The 18467-nt window shown below is 43.2% G+C and overlaps 1 protein-coding gene across 1 annotated transcript; it reads left to right on the forward strand.

Annotated features, from left to right (window-relative positions):
* Positions 1-777: 777 nt before the first annotated feature.
* On the forward strand, positions 778-18375 carry arhgap45b (Rho GTPase activating protein 45b). The gene is given in 25 exon segments (XM_039810563.1): positions 778-1343; positions 2476-2725; positions 3847-4029; positions 6569-6712; positions 6955-7039; positions 8167-8239; positions 8481-8556; positions 9140-9271; positions 9952-10013; positions 10175-10285; positions 10448-10528; positions 10638-10688; positions 10691-10852; positions 11125-11262; positions 11429-11625; positions 12037-12158; positions 12429-12515; positions 12678-12779; positions 12916-13079; positions 13208-13396; positions 13487-13624; positions 14352-14623; positions 14717-14954; positions 17227-17332; positions 17511-18375. Coding segments are annotated over 25 exon segments (3885 nt in total). The 5' UTR covers positions 778-1067; the 3' UTR covers positions 17957-18375.
* The last annotated feature ends 92 nt before the right edge of the window (positions 18376-18467 follow it).

Below are 18467 nucleotides of genomic sequence, written 5' to 3' on the forward strand. Positions count from 1 at the left end.
TCATTTTCTTTGACATATGCTATGACTGTGGCTCATGTTAAGTTAATTTTGTTACAACTATGTTGTAGTTAATGTTATGAATTGCACATCTGTTTGTTAACATTAACAATATTAACAGTAATGTAAGGTGACTTCTACATTTTTACCTGATCTTGTACAGGATTTTTTTTTTGTCAAAAACTAGTTTTTAAACATTGAATTGATTATCATTTGATGTTATGCTCACATGGGGAATAATATTCTCAAATACATTTGCATGTAATCAAAGTATCATTAAACTCACATGCATGGGAAAATGGAGATTGTGGAAAGGGGCCCACAACTCATTATTGCCCTAAACACAACCCCAGTTATTATCATTGGTTTTGCGATGTAACTTGCTGTGAATACCTTGTCTGATAGGCTACAGTATTGTGGCATAGTATCAGGACATCCTGGCTAGTGTCTGTCGTGCACGGCTAGGGGCGAATGGCTGATGATGGGCCTATTTGGGAGAAAGTCCAGGGCTGTTTTTTAGCCCCAGTCCGTCCCTGACCATAACCCAAACAGCTGGTTTAGCAGGTTAATTAGGAACATTGTATGGGGAATTTGGGACACTAACTGCACGTAGAATCTTCCATAGGGATTTTGGGACAATAAACTGTACATATGCCGGCAAAGGCATATAAAAACATAAATCATTTTTGTTTAATTTGATGTCTGGAGCAGGTGCACGCGGACGCGGAAGCTTCGGGTCACATGTTGAAAACACACGTGTGCCAGGATGAGCTGATTGCTGTGAATTTGAACAAAGCAACAGTTGTCTGTTTCTGTTGAGTTTGCGTCAGGACTTTCAAATTAGTTTAAATTAATGACAAAGTTCACGTTCTGGGATACAGTGTTTTGAGTGTAACTTAAACGCAATTACATCTTCCCAAAACCGAGTGAAAAGTCTTACCTCACCCTCCTCCTACTCCTACTCCTCCTCTTGAGGAAACTGAACGCACGCGCGCAGAGCGGATGCCGCGAGCGAACAGACAGTTTGCGGTGAGCTGTCTGTCTCTCTGTCAGTGAGCCTGCGCGGCTCGATGTGCGACAGCGGCAGGAGGAATACAGACAGACAGTTATCGTGGCTCCAGGTCGGCCTGGGTGGTACCGAGTACCCGCTGAGCACGAGCGGCAGAGCAGCCAAGTGGCGACTCGGGGGGTGGGTGGGGGGGCTGTACGTGAAACTCAAAGAAGTCAGCATGGACGGCAAAGGCACACTGAAGATGTTCAGGAAGAAACGGGAACTGATTAAGACGCCATCCATCTCGAAGAAGAGCCGAGCAGGAAGCCCCGGGCCGCAGAGCAGCGCCCAGTCTGTGAGTTAGCGCATCACTTCTGGTTTGTGCCTGGCAATGCTGCTCAGTCTGGTGTGTGTGTGTGTGTGTGTGTGTGTGTGTGGTGTCAGATAAACTTCAGCTGGAGGGGACTGGCTGCAGAGAGGGCTCCGGACAAGGGGTGATAGAGAGAGCGTGTGTGTCTGTGTGTGAGTGATAAAAGTTTTGTTAAGGCAAGTTTTGTGTGCCCATTGTGACTGTGTGATAACTGTAGTCTGACGGTGTGAAACTACTCAAACATTCATTATGATGCAGATGTGTGGTTGACTCATCTGGTTCATAGGAAGTTGTGTGTGTGTGTGTGTGTGTGTGTGTGTGTGTGTGTGTGGGGGGGGGTTACCACCAAAGCAGTGTCAGGCTGCAGTGTGTGTGAATGCTCTTGTGAGATCAGATCCTAAAGTTAACTTGTGCTTAGTTGGGGACTGAGCTGTAGGGGTGGGGGGGTAGAAGGAGCATGCTGAAACGTGGTGGCAAAAACAGCTACAACCCCTACTCTACCAGTCAGAGAGTTAGGAAAGCTGAGACTACAGGCAAGGACAAACTGGACATACTGCCCAACAAGCACAACGTATGGCTTAAGCAGGTACGTTTCGAGTACATGCATGGCATCTTATGTGTGCGACACATACGACAAATGTATAGGAATGCTTTTTTTTTTTGGTTTCTTGTCAAATGTTAGCACTATTTGTAGCAGTGAGCAGTGCTCCTTGGCTTTGCCGGAGATGCACTTGTCAGGCCCCAAACTGTGATGATTTCAAGTCTGCCATAAGTGGGGAGACGAGATGCCCTAATAGGGAACTGTAGGCACTGTATTGTAGGCAGACGAGGAGGTAATTTCTCTGGAAAATGTCACTGTTCTTATTCCGAACAGTCAATTTCTACACCCAGCTCTGTTTGCCACACCCGACAACAGCTTGGAGTCAGGAAGTGTTTCACAACGCAGCACAGGATCTTGTGAAAGTCTTCACATGTGTGTTTATCAACAACTGCGCTGCTGTGTTTAAGGCCACAAGAATGAAGACGAGCCACTCTGTCGCCCTCGTGCCGTTCAGGTTGAGCTGAAAATCACGCGATTGTCCTGACCTTTTTCTCTCTTCCTGTCCCTCTCTCTCAGCTGTCCATCCTTCAGGAGCAGCCTCGGAAAGATGCAGGCGACATCACCCTCTCGTCTTCACCCTCATCCTATTCCTCCTCGTCAACTCTCACCCCGACCTCTGCCGGGTTCCAGGACGTCTCCCTGTCCTGCCCGAGCACCCCCAGCATCCAGCACGGCAAGCTGGCGGCGATGCAAGGGGTGGGCTGCCCGTCCCCTGTGGCCACCCTGAAGAGACCGACTGCGCTGAGCAGACATGCCAGCGCTGCAGGTCTGGTTCAAAACCTCCCTAATTATTCATCACCTTGTTGAGTTCATGAAAATGTTCCCAAATGCAGTTCCTGTCCAGCCTTTCAACTCATCCTCACCTGAGCTGAAACGGAAAGCGAAATCTGGAGAAAGACCGCACACATGCAGTACAGTGCACAAAATACACCTTCTACCTACCTGAAATTGAACAAGCAAATGAATCCAGAACGAATGTTTCATTATTAAATTATATGTGTGAGTGTGTGAAGGTGGATTTTGAAGCCTCAAGGTATGGAAAGGTGGCAGTCCCAGCATCCCCGTTTTTAATTACTGATTGATTTATTGATTATTTTTTTTTTCAATATATAGCTTAGTCTCCAAAATGTAAAAAGAATATCCATCACAATGTCTCAGAGACAAAAGGTGACATTCTCCAATAGTTTGATTTGTCTAAAATTCAAAGATATTCAATTTACAATGATGTTAAACAGAGCAACAGCAGCAAAGCCTCACATTTTAAAGGAATAGTTTGACAATTTGGGAACTACACTTGTTCATGTTTTGGCAGAGTTGTATGAGAAGATCGACGCCCCTCTCATGTCTGTCCCTTACTTTTGAAGCCTTAGCCAGCAGCCGCTTAGCTTTATATAGCTAACACAGGGAAACCGCTAGCCTGGCTCTGTCCAAAGGTGACAGCATCTGCCAGTTAGCACCTTGTTAAAGCTCACTAACTCACATGCTGTATATGGTTGTTTATAAAAAAAAAAAAAAAGTATAAAATGCAATTAGCAGTTTTACAGGCGGTGATGTGCCGGACTATTTATTGGCTGGCAGCAGCGCAGACTCGTGGAAGTTACTGCTCCTGACCAAGAAAGAAAATTGCAACTAATCGCTTTAGTTTAGTTTTTATAAGTTAAACTAACAAGATATAAAATGTTAATTAGTGAGATTTGAAGGGTCCTGGTAGGTGGATTGTGTTACCTCTGTAACGATGTAACCTTATACAGGACAGATATGAGAGTGGTATTGATCGTCTAATCTAACCCCGCCAAAAAGTTACGCTAATAAGCATATTTCCCAAAAGGGAACTAAAAGGCGTTTGCGTGATAAATGACTTGACGCATTTGTCCCGTGTCTCCTCAGGTTTCCCGCTCCAGTCGTGGGTGTTCACTAAAGGCCAGGGGAAAGGGGCCTTGACCCCCACTCCTCCGTCTGAGTATCCAGAGAGCACAGCCATTGAGGTCGAGGACATCCCGGCACTGCTGAGGGACGTGGCGCGCTTCGCAGAGGCTGTGGAGAAACTGAAGGACGTCGTGCTGGCGGAAGGTGAGCGCGTCGACAGATCAATATACGAATCAACCCACAGAAACCATGGACTTCATATATGATTTAGAAGGTCCCAAATATTTACCGTCAAAATGAGTTAGGCTCCTGTCTGTCTTGTCTGCTGGTTCAGAAAAGGGTTTGAGGGTGTGTTATGGGTTGATTTTGATTTGAACTAAGCGCTCTCTGTGCTGCGATCACAGAACTTAAGACATGAGTAATGCTTGTTTTCATCACTGTGGAGACAAAACAGAGTTGCCTTTGCGTGTGTAGCTAGTTATGATTTTCATCTTCTGGCTAGTACGACAGTAGGTCATTGTATCTTTTTGCATTGTGTACGTGTGTATAATAAGTTTGCAGACGCAACAATAGTGTTTTGCCTGTCCTCTTCCCCTTTTGAGTTGCACGCTCCAGTTAGTTTTGACAAGGGACTCACACAAAGACGATATCAGGTATCCACAAAAGGGTTTTGCTAAACTTACATCTAGAGCTGGGCAATATATCAATATTATATCTATCGTGATATGAGACTAGATATCGTCTTAGATTTTGGATATCGTAATATGGCATAAGTGTTGTCTTTTCCTGGTTTTAAAGGCTGCATTACAGTAAAGTGATGTCATTTTCTGAACTTACCAGACTGTTGTAACTGTTCTATTATTTGCCATTACCCACTTAGTCATTATGTATACATTACTGATGATTTATCAAAAATCTCATTGTGTAAATATTTTGTGAACGCACCAATAGTCAACACTACAATATCGTTGCGGTATAGATATCGAGGCATTTGGTCAAAAATATCGTGATATTTGATTTTCTCCATATCGCCCAGCTCTAGTTACATCAGTCCTCTTCATCGACACGTGTGCGTAGTGCAAGTGGCTCTGAGCGTCCTCTCTCTCCAAATGAAGGGCTGCGTTTCCGCTGCGCCCGCAGAGTCGACCGCACTCTTGTCTCCAGCAGGAAGCCAGCTTGTTGTTTACTGCAGCCTCATTCACCCCCTCCTGTGCGACGCAGCGCAGCTTAAAATGGCAAACCCCTCTACCTTTCCTCATTGAGTAAAATGCCACCGCTTCTGCTAAACAAACGTTTGATCTGAGAACAACAGGTGTTTTTTACACTGAGGTTTCACCAGTTGGAAAAGGCTTTTTCAGAGCAGAGTTTTGTGGTTCAGATGAAACGGAAAGACATTTTGTTTGTGTGTCTTTCTGTCTGCCGTTATCTGGCTCTGTTCTGTCTTGTTCTCCACCCAGTGTGCTTTCTAAACAGGAAGCCATGATGGATAGCCTCTGACAGAAGGGCCTCGTCCATACTTCCTCCTCCGATAGGCTGGCTGCATTGCTGCGACGCCTCCTCCTTAATCAGCAGCGCAATCAGAGTTTTAGCCTCGCCCCCGCCCCACTGCAATCCAATGTACCACTTACTCTGGAACCTTGTGGCTGCTATAGGTCCCACTTTATTCCATTAACATCAAAGCCACCAAGTGGAGAGTAAGGTGATTTGTTTTCATGAGCCGCAGAAAGCAGATGTAGCACAGTACCAGAGTTTAGTTGGTTTAGTTTCTAATCTTGCAAAACAATAGGTATGACCACATCCTCTTCAGCACAGTGCTCAGGTCACTCTGTTCTTATTGGCCGCTGCTGCTCAGACGGTCTTGTGGGAGGATCGGCTGCCCTCTGGCCTTCTCCCTAGGCGAGCTGCCTTGATTTAGAAAAAGGGTTTACAGAGGGGAATGAGGTTGCAACATTAAACAGAAAAAAGTTAATGAGACCAGTCTGTGTGTGTTTGTGTAAGGAAGAAATGAGGATGTAGGCTGCAAATGTGTCACCAGTGACATCAAAGCAGAGGAGCTGACACTGTCTAGGTTGACTCAACCTGTCTGACCCCCTGGACTTGTTTGCCCATTATCACTGACCTAACCGTTTGTGCTCAGACTGGCCATCTCCATCCGCTATACAGAAACCGTTGAAATGCTGACTTACAGAGAGTTAAAGGAATAGTTTGACATTTTGACAAATGGGCATGATTGCTTGCTTTCAGAGAGTTGGATGACAAGCTCTATCACTCTCATATCTGTATGGTTAATATGAAGCTACAGCCAGGAGCCTCTTAACTTAGCTTAGCATAAAGACTGGAAAGATGGGGAAATGGCTAGCCTGGCTTACGGTCTTAAGGTAACAAAATCTGCCACGTCTTAATTATATTTAGTTTGTTTAATCTGCACAAAAACATAACTTGTCTCTGCTAGAAAAAAAAATTCCTTTAAAAATGGAGGAAAAAAACTTATTTTTGGTCCAATATTACCAACAAGTTGTAATGCATTTGCTAGCATGGACTGAATTCTTCCCTTACTGATGAATTCAAAGACACTCTGACATCTGAGAGCCATTAATTAATGGGTTTCCGGTCTGTCAAAAAAGCTACAAGTCTCTACAATTCAATTTTCATATTGTGTTGATATAAAAATATATATAACTGCACTACAGTCTCCCCATTTCCTCGTCCAACCATACTTTCCTCCTTCCTCCCTCTCATCCAGGTAAGAAGGAGAGTCAGAGGCCCGTGGCTCACGAGTGTTTGGGGGAGGTCCTACGGGTGCTGCGTCAGGTCATCAACACCTACCCTCTGCTCAACACCGTGGAGATCCTCACTGCTGCTGGCAAGCTCATATCCAAAGTCAAAGGTCAGTCTGTTGTGCAGAGAATCCTTCAGCCATGAATTGAAAAGTAGAGAAAACAAGTACAGGAGCAATGAATACATGTTTTCTCATATTTTTTACACCAGTTTGCTAGAAATGACTTCCACAGCCTTTGGTAATGCTGTACATGTAGTTTGATGTAACTGGTGTACAGGTGTGACAGTTAATGTGGTCAGCAGTGCATTTTAAATTACAACTGAAATCTTAACACGGTTGTGATTTTTCAGGTTTCCACTATGAGGCTTGTAACGAGGCCGATAAAAAGGACTTTGAGAAGGCAATTGAAACCATTGCAGTTGCTTTTAGCAGCAAGTGAGTATCTGATACATCTTCACAATATGTCTGATTAACGAAATTGCAACCTTTTTTCATCCTAAAGTATCTAGATGGTGATCACTACTTGTATGATAACGTTATTGTTCTTGCTACAATGACTGATAGTGATTTGGCACCAGTGTATCTGACCCGGTATTACCTCTTTTACAGACAGTAAGCAAGCGTCAGGTAGTGTGTATGTGTGTGTGTCAATGCGTACAAAGTAGTCTGTTGTTGGGAATTGGAGTGAGAAGTGCAGCGATGGTGACACATTTGCATGAGGCAGAGCCGAAAACAGGAAGTGGTTCTTTTCTTCTACCGTATGACACAAAACCAAAAGTTTGCTGTTGACTACCTGGCTGCTGTAAGTGAACAGATTGCTACGGACTGAGGACATAATAAATCAATAGAATGATTGGAGATACTTGAGAGAATTTGAGACCAAACACATTATTAAATGTGAAAACTATGAAATCATCAAATCTGTTTTTCCAAGTTTTTTCATTTATTTTATTTTTTTACATGAACGTTTTTCATCTTTTAAAAATATGATAAATTAAAATAAACCCAGAGTAGAGGAATGTGTAATTGGAGTAGAGTGCACCAACAATGTATGTGATCCGGTGTATCACATGCTAGTCTGTGCCATTTCAGGGTTTAGACATCTGTCACAGAGCTTTAGGAGGAAGTGAGCTGGCAGAGCCGTTGAAATCTGCCTGACGTGTCTGTTTCCTCATTCTCTCCTCCTGTCTTTGACAATGTTTTTCTGTTATGAACAGAAAAACACCAAGATGGAGATGCAGCTTTTTTGTTTAGTCCGTATTTCAGCAAGCGAGTTAATGAAATTTATTTTTAAAATCTGCCATTTACTAGTATTTTTATTTATTTTTTAACACACAGATGATTATTATTACTGCCTCCTTTCTATTCAGTGACCTCTCACCACATCAATATATTTACTTGTCATATTCGCCAATGTAAAGGTGTCTTTTTTTTTTTTCTTTTCTTTTTTTTTTTCTGTTTTGTGTGTGTGTGTGTGTGTGTGTGTGTGTGTGTGTGTGTGTGTGTGTGTGTGTGTGTGTGTGTGTGTGTGTGTGTGTGTGTGTGTGTGTGTTTCTCCTCAGTGTGTCTGAACTGCTGATGGGAGAGGTGGACAGCAGCACGTTGCTCTCCTTGCTGCCCACTGAGAAGAGCAGGGTGAGTTTATCACCAGTTTGTTTTAGTTTTTTTACCATCTGCCAAATTAATAATAAAATAGTAGGGTTATCTAACAGGGTCAGAAACAATGTAATATTGTGCACCAGTTTTTTACACCTCGATCAAGTATCACTTAATCTAGGGTGATTTCCACTCCCAACTTTCCACTTAGATGAAGAGAAAAAAATCCCTTAGTTGATGACGTGTGTTGTCAGTACTGAATCATCTTTGTGCTCTGTAGTCGATGGAGAACTTGTACGCTGCGACAGGCCAGGGAGCAGACGGGGGACAGTTCAGGAGCGATCTGCAGGACATTGGTAAGGCGATCAGCTGCTCCCCCACTCCCACTCGGCTTCCACTGACTTCTTTCAGTCCCTCTCGGATATGTGATGGTTCTACACCTTTTTGTCCTTCCATTCACTCTTATTTGTGGAAATGCTACTTTTTCATGGTATTTCCATGTTTGTGTACCCGGTCTTCGGGTTTACATTAGAAAGTAGTGACCCAGCCTTAATTCAGATCATGGAAGCTTTGACATGTTGTTCCACACGATGAATGTTGGGTAGGTCTCCCCCTGCTGACGTAAATACTGTGATACAGCAACGTGTTTTACAGCAACAGTGTCAGCTGCAGAAACTCAGTCTTCATCACAGAAAATCTGAGAAAACGGTTAAGAAACAGTATTCAAAATTAAGGTATTTAAACACAGCAGCGTCAAACAAATAACCGTCACCAAAATCAAACACAGGATGTTGTTGATCATCAGTCAGAATCTTTACACCTCTTCTGCAAACGTTTTGCCTCCCACAAATCATAATCCGCAAAAACGGTTTGTTGTCAAAGCAAAGAACTGTGCTTGTTCCTGTGCAGTGACCTGTGTTTGTGTGTGTCCATGTGTAGGCAGAGCTGAGGCAGTGGATGTGATCCTCCAAAACAGCGAAGGAGGGGTGGACTCCGCTCTGCTCTATGCCAAAACCATCTCTAAGTACATGAAGGACCTGATGACCTACGTGGAGAAGAGAATCTCACTTGGTGAGTGGGAAATAGCACAAATTGTGATTGGTGTTTGCCATTTTTTATTTATTTTTTTTAAACGTTTTATAAGCTAAAGCAGTGTTTCTCAAATGGGGGTACTGGTACACCTAGGGGTACTTAGGAGTTATGCAAGGGGGTACGTGAGATTTCTTTTTATGCATAATTCTTAAAATAATTATACTATAGTAATGAATGAAATTGGTGATGGGTTTTAAACATTTTTTAAATAGCATTTAAGTGTTTCTCATTTACAAGGTTGTAAATCAACACTGATGGGGCAGTACTGTATTATACCTCTTTATATAGTCAATTTTTTTTTTTTCTACCTAAAATGTCTTGTGGGGCGTCTGGGTAGCTCACATCATTCCCCCCCTCTCTCTCTCCTCTCTCTCCCCTTTCAAATATAAGCTGTCCTGTCAAATATAGGCCTAAAAATGGCACACAACATTTTTTTATCTTTAAATGTCTTGTGCTGTTCAGGGTTACTTGGCTGAAAAAATATTTCAAAGGGGGGGGGGGGGACATTATTGAAAACTTTTTTTGCAAACCACTGAGCTATATGATCAGTCGTGAATAGATATAGATCAATCGTTGATTAAGGTAATAGTTGCAGCCCTAGTACATGAACCTATGTAGAAAAACTTGCTAACGCATTGTTCTCTTTTCTTCTTCTTCAGAGACCGAGTTCTCCAAAGGCCTCCAGAGATTGTACCAGTCCTGCAAACACAGCATAACACATGTAAACCTTATTGATTTCACCTCTGAATGTCTCTCACTGGTTATCTGTGACATTGAATGTTAAAAACCAGGATAAACTTAAAAGCAATACAGCATTCCGTCCCTGTGTTTGAGTTGGATATCGAACCTTCTCTTCCCGTGTTTGTGTTGACTCCCTTTCAGCCCCAAATGCCCCTCTTCTCCATCTACTCTCTGGCTCTGGAGCAGGACCAGGAGCAGAGTGTGGGCCTGCAGCAGGCCAACGCCACCCTGTACAACCAGACCTTCATCCAGGTAAACCTGAAACTCACACTAAAGTTTGTTGCAACATGAACACTTTTACAACTTCTGTGAGTTGTGTTCATTCTTGAATCACCCTGCGACAGTCACTGTTAATAGTGGAGTGTGTTGCCCCTGTGCACATTGTATTGATCACAGATGTGTTTGTCTGTGCAGCCTCTGATGCAGCGTAAGCAGGATCATGAAAAGAGACGGAAGGAGATCAAGGAACACTGGATTCGAGCTAAGAGAAAACTAGTAAGACCTCCTCTTTTGTACATACGAGCACGCGTTAGGAATAGACTGTATTCATCTCTAAATAACAATAAGATATTGTAAGGACCAAACATGATATGTCTTTATTTAGATGGAGTGTGAAGCGAACCTGCGGAAAGCCAAGCAAGCCTTCATGGTCCGCTTAGTTCAGGTTGCGAAAAAGAAGGAAAAAAAAGGGCGGGGGGGGGAGGGGAGGAGAAAAAAGGGGGAAAGAAAAAAAAAAAGGAGGAGAAAAAAAAAAGAAGGAGATCTACAGCAAAGTCTGTGGAGAAGAAGAAACGATTAGAAGAAGAGGCTCGCAACAAGGTTCTTATCAATAACTGTTGTTTCAGAGCTTCATCACTGTGGAAGGAAAAATGATTTGCATGTTAGATAATTTAAGAGCAAGACGTTCTTTTTCAGTGATGTGTGATTATGTTGAAATTGAAATGATTGTCTTCCTGCCACAATGTCACGGACTCTTCACTGACATATCGGTGTACAAATCTGACTGATTAAAACAGAAAAAAAACAGAACGCAGGAAGTAAATTGAAAATTCAAAACGTTTGTGTGTCTGTGTGTGCGCGTGTGTGTGCAGTCAGACGAGGCGGAGGCCACCTACCGGACATGTATAGCGGATGCCACCACTCAGCAGCAGGAGCTGGAGCACACGAAGGTCACAGTGCTGAGACAACTGCAGGACATCATCAAACAGAGCGACCAGACCATCCGCTCGGTCAGAACAAACGCACACACAAACCTCATTGTTACAAAACGATGTCAACCCTTTCTAAAGATGCCTAAATTGCTCTATATTTTGTACTCCAGTTTCTGAGCAATGGTAGAAGGGGACAAACAAACTTGTTGCTGATCCTTTTTGTTGTAACTCTTCCCCCCACCAGGCGACCATCTCGTACTACCAGCTCATGCACATGCAGACCGTAGCCTTGCCGGTCCACTACCAGACTCTGTGTGAGAGCAGCAAGCTGTATGACCCAGGCCAGCAGTATGCCGCACACGTGCGCGACCTGCAGCTGCCAGAGCAGCCGACTGTTCAATACACATTTGAGAGCTACAGTCCCTTCAGCTCATCGTCACAGTAAGAGCTTCAATCAGAGCCACATTCATCCAGGTTTTCAGTTGAAGGTTTTTACATTTTGAGAAATATTCTCTTCCATGCTGAGGGTTCGGATGAAAATTTTGATATCACTCATCTGTACAGTAAATATGGAGCTACAGTTAAGTTAGCTTAGCACAAAGACTGGAAACAGGAGGAAACAGCTAGCCAAGTTTGGCACAAACCCCACTGTAAAACAACAACCGGTTTGTTTTTACACTCAGATTTTTGTTCAGATTAAACAAGCGAGACATAGCTTGCTGATTGTAAGCGCTTAAGATGTGCTGGTAGGCTGATTTTGTTGGCTCTGATCAGAGCAAGGCTACTTTTTAAATGTGTATTAACCAAAAAGATAAAACAAATAATAAATTCACTTATAATTCCACATTGTAGCCATGGCCACAGACCAAGGAATGACAGTTTCAACACAGAGCATACGAGCCACACGGACGGCCCTGCCACCAGTGTGGATACAGCAGCTGGAGACAACCGAGACACGGAGGTTCACCGCAAGAGTAAGTGATGCCTGCTGCTGCCGTAGAAGTTAGTGAGCTGTAGTTTTGTAAAGATTATTTTTGAGACATCCTGTCTGTTTTTGCCTGTAGTTCATTTCATTCCATATTTCAAGAGTAAACTGTTACAAGAGTCAAATTTTAGATGTGTTTTTTTTTTTATTAACCAATCTAAGATGATTGATGGTTGACAGAATGGCTCAATTTAGCCATGTAATCTCATTATTCTGATGCCGACTATTCAAATATTCTTGTCCCTTGGTTTATCCCCAGGACAGGGCCACAAGTCGTGGGGTTCAACAGTGAGCGATGACAGCGTTGGAGGAGACGGAGCCCTAGAGTCTCCTACTGCCAGCAAAAGTGAGTGAGAACTTTAGTTGAAGCAGATTCACAGAATATCTCTTTGATAAATAACCACAAGGGAGATTTAATTGGTTTTTCCACTTAAAGGGATGCTGTAAGTGTTTTTTTTTGTTGTTGTTGTTTATAACTTTTCATATTTAAACTGTATATTGGTCCTAGGTGACATCAGTAAAATTGCTCGGACGTCGTCCACTGGAACAATGTCGTCCAATGAGGACGCAGATGAGAAAGACGGGAATGTGACCTCATTTGAAGCTCCAAGTAAGATTGTAATCACTATTGATGTGACTATTCAATAACATGGCCAGACGGATAAGAAAAACCTGCTTAATGTATCACCTTGTTTTCAAGGGGGTCCCAATACTACTCTTATTATGATGTGGGTCTTTGTCCTCAGACATGAACGGCATGGATCCTGATGTAGTGGTGTCCACCCGACCTTTCCGTAACATGGGCCTGTCTAAAGCAGCTCAGACCCACCGGCTGAGGAAGCTACGGACTCCTTCAAAGTGCCGCGAGTGTGACAGCTACGTTTACTTCCAGGGGGCCGAGTGCGAGGAGGTGAGTCCTGCGTCTTGTCTCCTAACATCCAACCTGCAGAGAGAGACTCGGGATGCCGATGTGCAGCTCTCGAAGCATCTCCCTAAAGACCAGGTTGATGAGGTCAACATCTCCTCCTCTGTCCTCAGTGTTTCCTGGCGTGTCACAAGCGCTGTCTGGAGACTTTGGCCATCCAGTGCGGCCATAAGAAGCTGCAGGGCCGTCTGCAGCTGTTTGGCAGGGACTTCTCTCAGGTAGCCAGCTGTGCCAGTGACGGCATTCCCTTCATCATCACCAAGTGTATCTCCGAGATCGAGAGACGGGCACTGAAGATGAAGGTGAGAAAGTGAAGTTAAGTGAGTGCCGGATGTCTGAATCTTTGCCACCGATCGAGGTATTTAAACTGTCCGCTTGCTCCTTCCTTGCAGGGCATCTACAGGGTGAACGGGGTGAAGACTCGTGTGGAGAAGCTGTGTCAGGCCTTTGAGAATGGCAAGGAGCTGGTGGAGCTGTCCCAGTGTTCACCACATGACATTAGCAACGTCCTCAAGCTTTACCTCAGACAGGTACACATGCAAGAGTAAAACACAGTGGGCCTCGGGAACCATGGCAGCTAGTAAACAAATGTACCTGACTGACGTAGTTTATCTCCTACTTAGTATAGTAGTATTATAGTACATAGTACATAGTCAAAAGACCATTACCATCAATATGTTAATTGGTTTGTCACAGATGTTTTTCTTTCTAATATAATAATAGTTCTAGTCTAATAGTCTAGTTTTAAATCTAGCTATTATACTTTAGTTATAAAGTAGTTAATTCATGTATGTTATTGACAATTAAAAGAGATTAATGCAAAAATACTTAATGGGTCCATCAACAAGTAAAGGAAAAATCTAATTAAATGTATGGAATTCCTTAAATCCTAAAAAGATTTAATTATTTTTAAATCTTGCACTCACAAGTTTATATCTTTCAGGACCTTGGTTGCTCTTTAATAACCAGATAAACTATTAGTAAATCGGTTTGATAGCTGAACTCACAAATGTTTTTTTTGTTTTTTTTAAACAAGTCAAAAAGTGAGATTCCTCACTGCCAGTTATCTACATAGACCCCTTGCTGATCTGTTCAATTTATTTGAGTGTTTTTTTTTTTAATAATCCCTCGCTTAATTATCTGGTTAAAATTGCTCTGTTGTCATTAGCACGCCTTTCTTGCTACTCCATACTTTTAAAGGTTGTGTTACTTAATTCAGCCCCTCTAACGCTTCTTCCTGCCTCCGTCACCCCCTAGCTGCCAGAGCCCATCATGCTGTTCCGCCTCTACAACCGTCTGATGGGTTTGGCGAAGGAGAGTCTGCATGGCGAAGCATTCACACCAGAAGGAGAGGAGGCCGAGTCCAACAGTACCAACCCAGCAGCGGGCAAGGGTCCGGAGCTGGTGGATCTGGGCCCGGACACAGACCCAGAGGTCCTGGTCCTGGTCAACAAGCTGAAGGAGCTTCTGAAGGAGCTGCCCAAGGCTAACGTCGCTACGCTGCGCTACATCATTCGCCACCTCCGGAGGTCAGTCATTTAAAAAAAAAAAAAAAGCAGGAAGATAAAAGACCAGGCTCTCTCTATTTATCCTTGATCCTCCCACCACTTTCCTCCCTCCAGGATCGCAGAACTAGAGGAAGATAACAAGATGAGTCCCAGTAACTTGGGTATTGTGTTTGGTCCCTCCCTGATGCGTCCCCGTCCGACCGGGGCCACGATCTCCCTGTCCTCTCTGGTCGATTACCCCCACCAGGCCCGCATCGTGGAGTCCCTCATAGTCTTCTATTCATCCATTTTCCAGTCAAAGACCTCTCAGTCCAACAAAACCTGTCGCTCTGATTCCACCTCCACTCCGCAGGTAGGTGTCTGTCTGTCTGTCTGTCTGTAGTACAGGCCAAAAGTTTGGACACACCTTCTCATTCAGTGAGTTTACTTTTATTTTCATGACAATTTACATTGTAGATTCTCACTGAAGGCATCAAAACTATGAATGAACACATATGGAATTATGTACTTAACAAAAAAGTGTGAAATAACTGAAAACATGTCTTATATTCTAGTTTCTTCAAAGTAGCCACCCTTTGCTCTGATTACTGCTTTGCACACTCTTGGCATTCTCTTGATGAGCTTCAAGAGGTAGTTACCTGAAATGGTTTTCCAACAGTCTTGAAGGAGTTCCCAGAGATGCTTAGCACTTGTTGGCCCTTTTGCCTTCACTCTGCGGTCCAGCTCACCCCAAACCATCTTGATTGGGTTCAGGTCCGGGGACTGTGGAGGCCAGGTCATCTGGCGCAGCACTCCATCACTCTCCTTCTTGGTCAAATAGCCCTTACACAGTCTGGAGGTGTGTTTGGGTCATTGTCCTGTTGAAAAATAAATGATGGTGCAACTAAATGCAAACTGGATGGGATGGCATGTCGCTGCAGGATGCTGTGGTAGCCATGCTGGTTCAGTATGCCTTCAATTTTGAATAAATCCCCAATAGTGTCACCAGCAAAGCACCCCCACACCATCACACCTCCTCCTCCATGCTTCACGGTGGGAACCGGGCATGTAGAATCCATCCGTTCACCTTTTCTGCATCGCACAAAGACATGGCGGTTGGAACCAAAGATCTCAAATTTGGACTCACCAGACCAAAGCACAGATTTCCACTGGTCTAATGTCCATTCCTTGTGTTTCTTGGCCCAAACAAATCTCTTCTGCTTGTTGCCTCTCCTTAGCAGTGGTTTCCTAGCAGCTATTTGACCATGAAGGCCTGATTTGCGCAGTCTCCTCTTAACAGTTGTTCTAGAGATGTGTCTGCTGCTAGAACTCTGTGTGGCATTCATCTGGTCTCTAATCTGAGCTGCTGTTAACTTGAGATTTCTGAGGCTGGTGACTCGGATGAACTTATCCTCAGCAGCAGAGGTGACTCTTGGTCTTCCTTTCCTGGGGCGGTCCTCATGTGAGCCAGTTTGTTTTAGCGCTTGATGGTTTTTGCGACTGCACTTGGGGACACATTCAAAGTTTTCACAATTTTCCGGACTGACTGACCTTCATTTGTTAAAGTAATGATGGCCACTCGTTTCTCTTTACTTAGCTGATTGGTTCTTGCCATAAAATGAATTCTAACAGTTGTCTAATAGGGCTGTCAGCTGTGGATCAACCGGACAACTGCACAACACAACTGATGATCCCAACCCCATTAATAAGGGAAAAATTCCACTAATTAACCCTGACAAGGCACACCTGTGAAGTGAAAACCATTTCAGGTGACTACCTCATGAAGCTCATTGAGAGAACACCAAGGGTTTGCAGCGCTATCAACAAAGCAAAGGGTGGCTACTTTGAGGAATCTAAAATATAAGATATGTTTTCAGTTATTTCACACTTTTTTTGTTAAGTACATAATAGTTTTGATGCCTTCAGTGAGAATCTACAATGTAAATAGTCATGACAATAAAGGAAACACATTGAATGAGGTGTCCAACCTTTTGGCCTTATCTATCTGTCTGTCTGTCTGTAACTTCTTTTTTCTTTATTTGTCTAGTTATATTTACAATGTACTGTGTGTGTGTATATACATAAACACACACACAATAAATATATATATTTATTGTGTGTGTATGTATGTATGAATATTTATTTTGTGTGTATATATTAGTGTGTGTGGTCCTTTTTTATATGAAAATGAAAGGCAATAAATGAATAGGAAATGAATGGGACTACCTGTTTTATGGTCCTGAAGATTTATGATGCCCCAGCCAAATATTTGCATTTCAGCACATCATCATTCAGTTGAACTGAACTGGTTGCTATGTGAGGGCACCCTTTGTCACACCAAAAGAGATAGTAACATCTTGTCTTGTGTTTTGATTAATGTGCTTCAGAAAATTATTTATGAGCATGAACCTTTACAGTCTATAGCATGAACAGAACCTGGTTTACCTCTGGCAAGAGGCAAAAAAAACCAGAAGCGCTACATCCATTTTCTCATCCAGAGTTATATATACCTACAGCCATAATTCATTTGAATACAACTTTCCCTCCTGATTTGCAAGTTTTGATATGCTGTCTGCAATTAAAAAAAAAAAAAAAAAAAAAAAAAAAAAAAGTGATCTCTTAATTTCCTCCCCCTCCTGGTTCAGGAAAGTATTGCAGAGAACAAGATGGGGAGCTCTGCTGATGGAGAGGAGGATGGAGGCAGTGAGGAGCCAAATAAACCGGAATCTGACAAGATGGAGGAGGGATGTGGTAAGTTTTTAGAAAGCCTGGGTTGTATAATACAGTTGCAAATGTACATCAACCAACCTTCTTTTTAAATGACCGTAAATCAAAAGAAGTTCACACATGTTCTTGCGTCATTGACTTCAGTATATTTTAAAAGTATTTTTTCACAGCTGAGCAACCATAGGCCTCTTTATCTCCACAGGAAGTTCTTTAGGGTCACTGGGGTCTAGTGAGCAGCTCCCAGACTCCGACTCAGAGCTGGACGAGAGTGGTCAGAGGACTACCCACTGCTGCGGCCTGGTGAAGCAGGAGAGCGAGGTGAGCATGGACGACGATCAGCTGAGCTACAGGGACAGCCTGGACCTGTCCAGCCAGTCTGCAACCCAAACGGACCAGGAACAAGACGCAGATCAGGACCAGGACGTAGCAGAGCCCCCCGCGCTGCCAGACAGCGGGCCCCCAGATGACGACACCGGGGCAGAGCAGGACCTGAGCGCCTCTCTGGCCGAGCTCAACATGAACCAGTCCAACAACAACAACTATCCATGCTCCCCAAAGTTAAACTTGTCGGGGCTTCGACTGGCACGTCTGTGTGGAAAGAAGTTACCCCTGACCAGAAACCGGGACAGTGAGCCTGAGTTTGTCTGATATCATTATCAAAGTCATACTGTGTGTGTATGTGTGTGAGAAGTCTTTTAGTTTGAGCTGAGTAACAGGATTATTGATATTGTTTTAATAATTAAAATCCTTCATCTGAGAGGGCTGTGTTGTGTACAGCAAGATTTAAGTTTTTAACATGTAGGTGTTTGCAGCTGTATTGATCTATCCTGGCAGTGAAACCTCTGCATGCTTACTGTGGTTTGATGAGACTTGTCATTTCATGAAGGTTTGACTCAAATTATATAGTTTGTATTTTAAAGTGTTTTACACGTTGCTCTTGCAAGCTTGAGGAAAATGTGTGTAGCAAAAGCCAATTCTTCTTAAAGTGTTAAAGTGGTTTTATTTCAGCACTAAAATAAAAAAAAAAATTAAAATGTAGTCTCTTTATAAATGTTGCCTGTATCGCCTTGTTATGGATGTTTGGTGTATTTTAATAAACATTTTAAAATGTTTTTTTTTTTGATGTTATCTACAACCATGTTTTGATAGATTTGTGTAT

The sequence above is a fragment of the Perca fluviatilis genome, chromosome 9 (genome assembly GCF_010015445.1).
Source record: "Perca fluviatilis chromosome 9, GENO_Pfluv_1.0, whole genome shotgun sequence".
Lineage (NCBI taxonomy): Eukaryota > Metazoa > Chordata > Actinopteri > Perciformes > Percidae > Perca > Perca fluviatilis.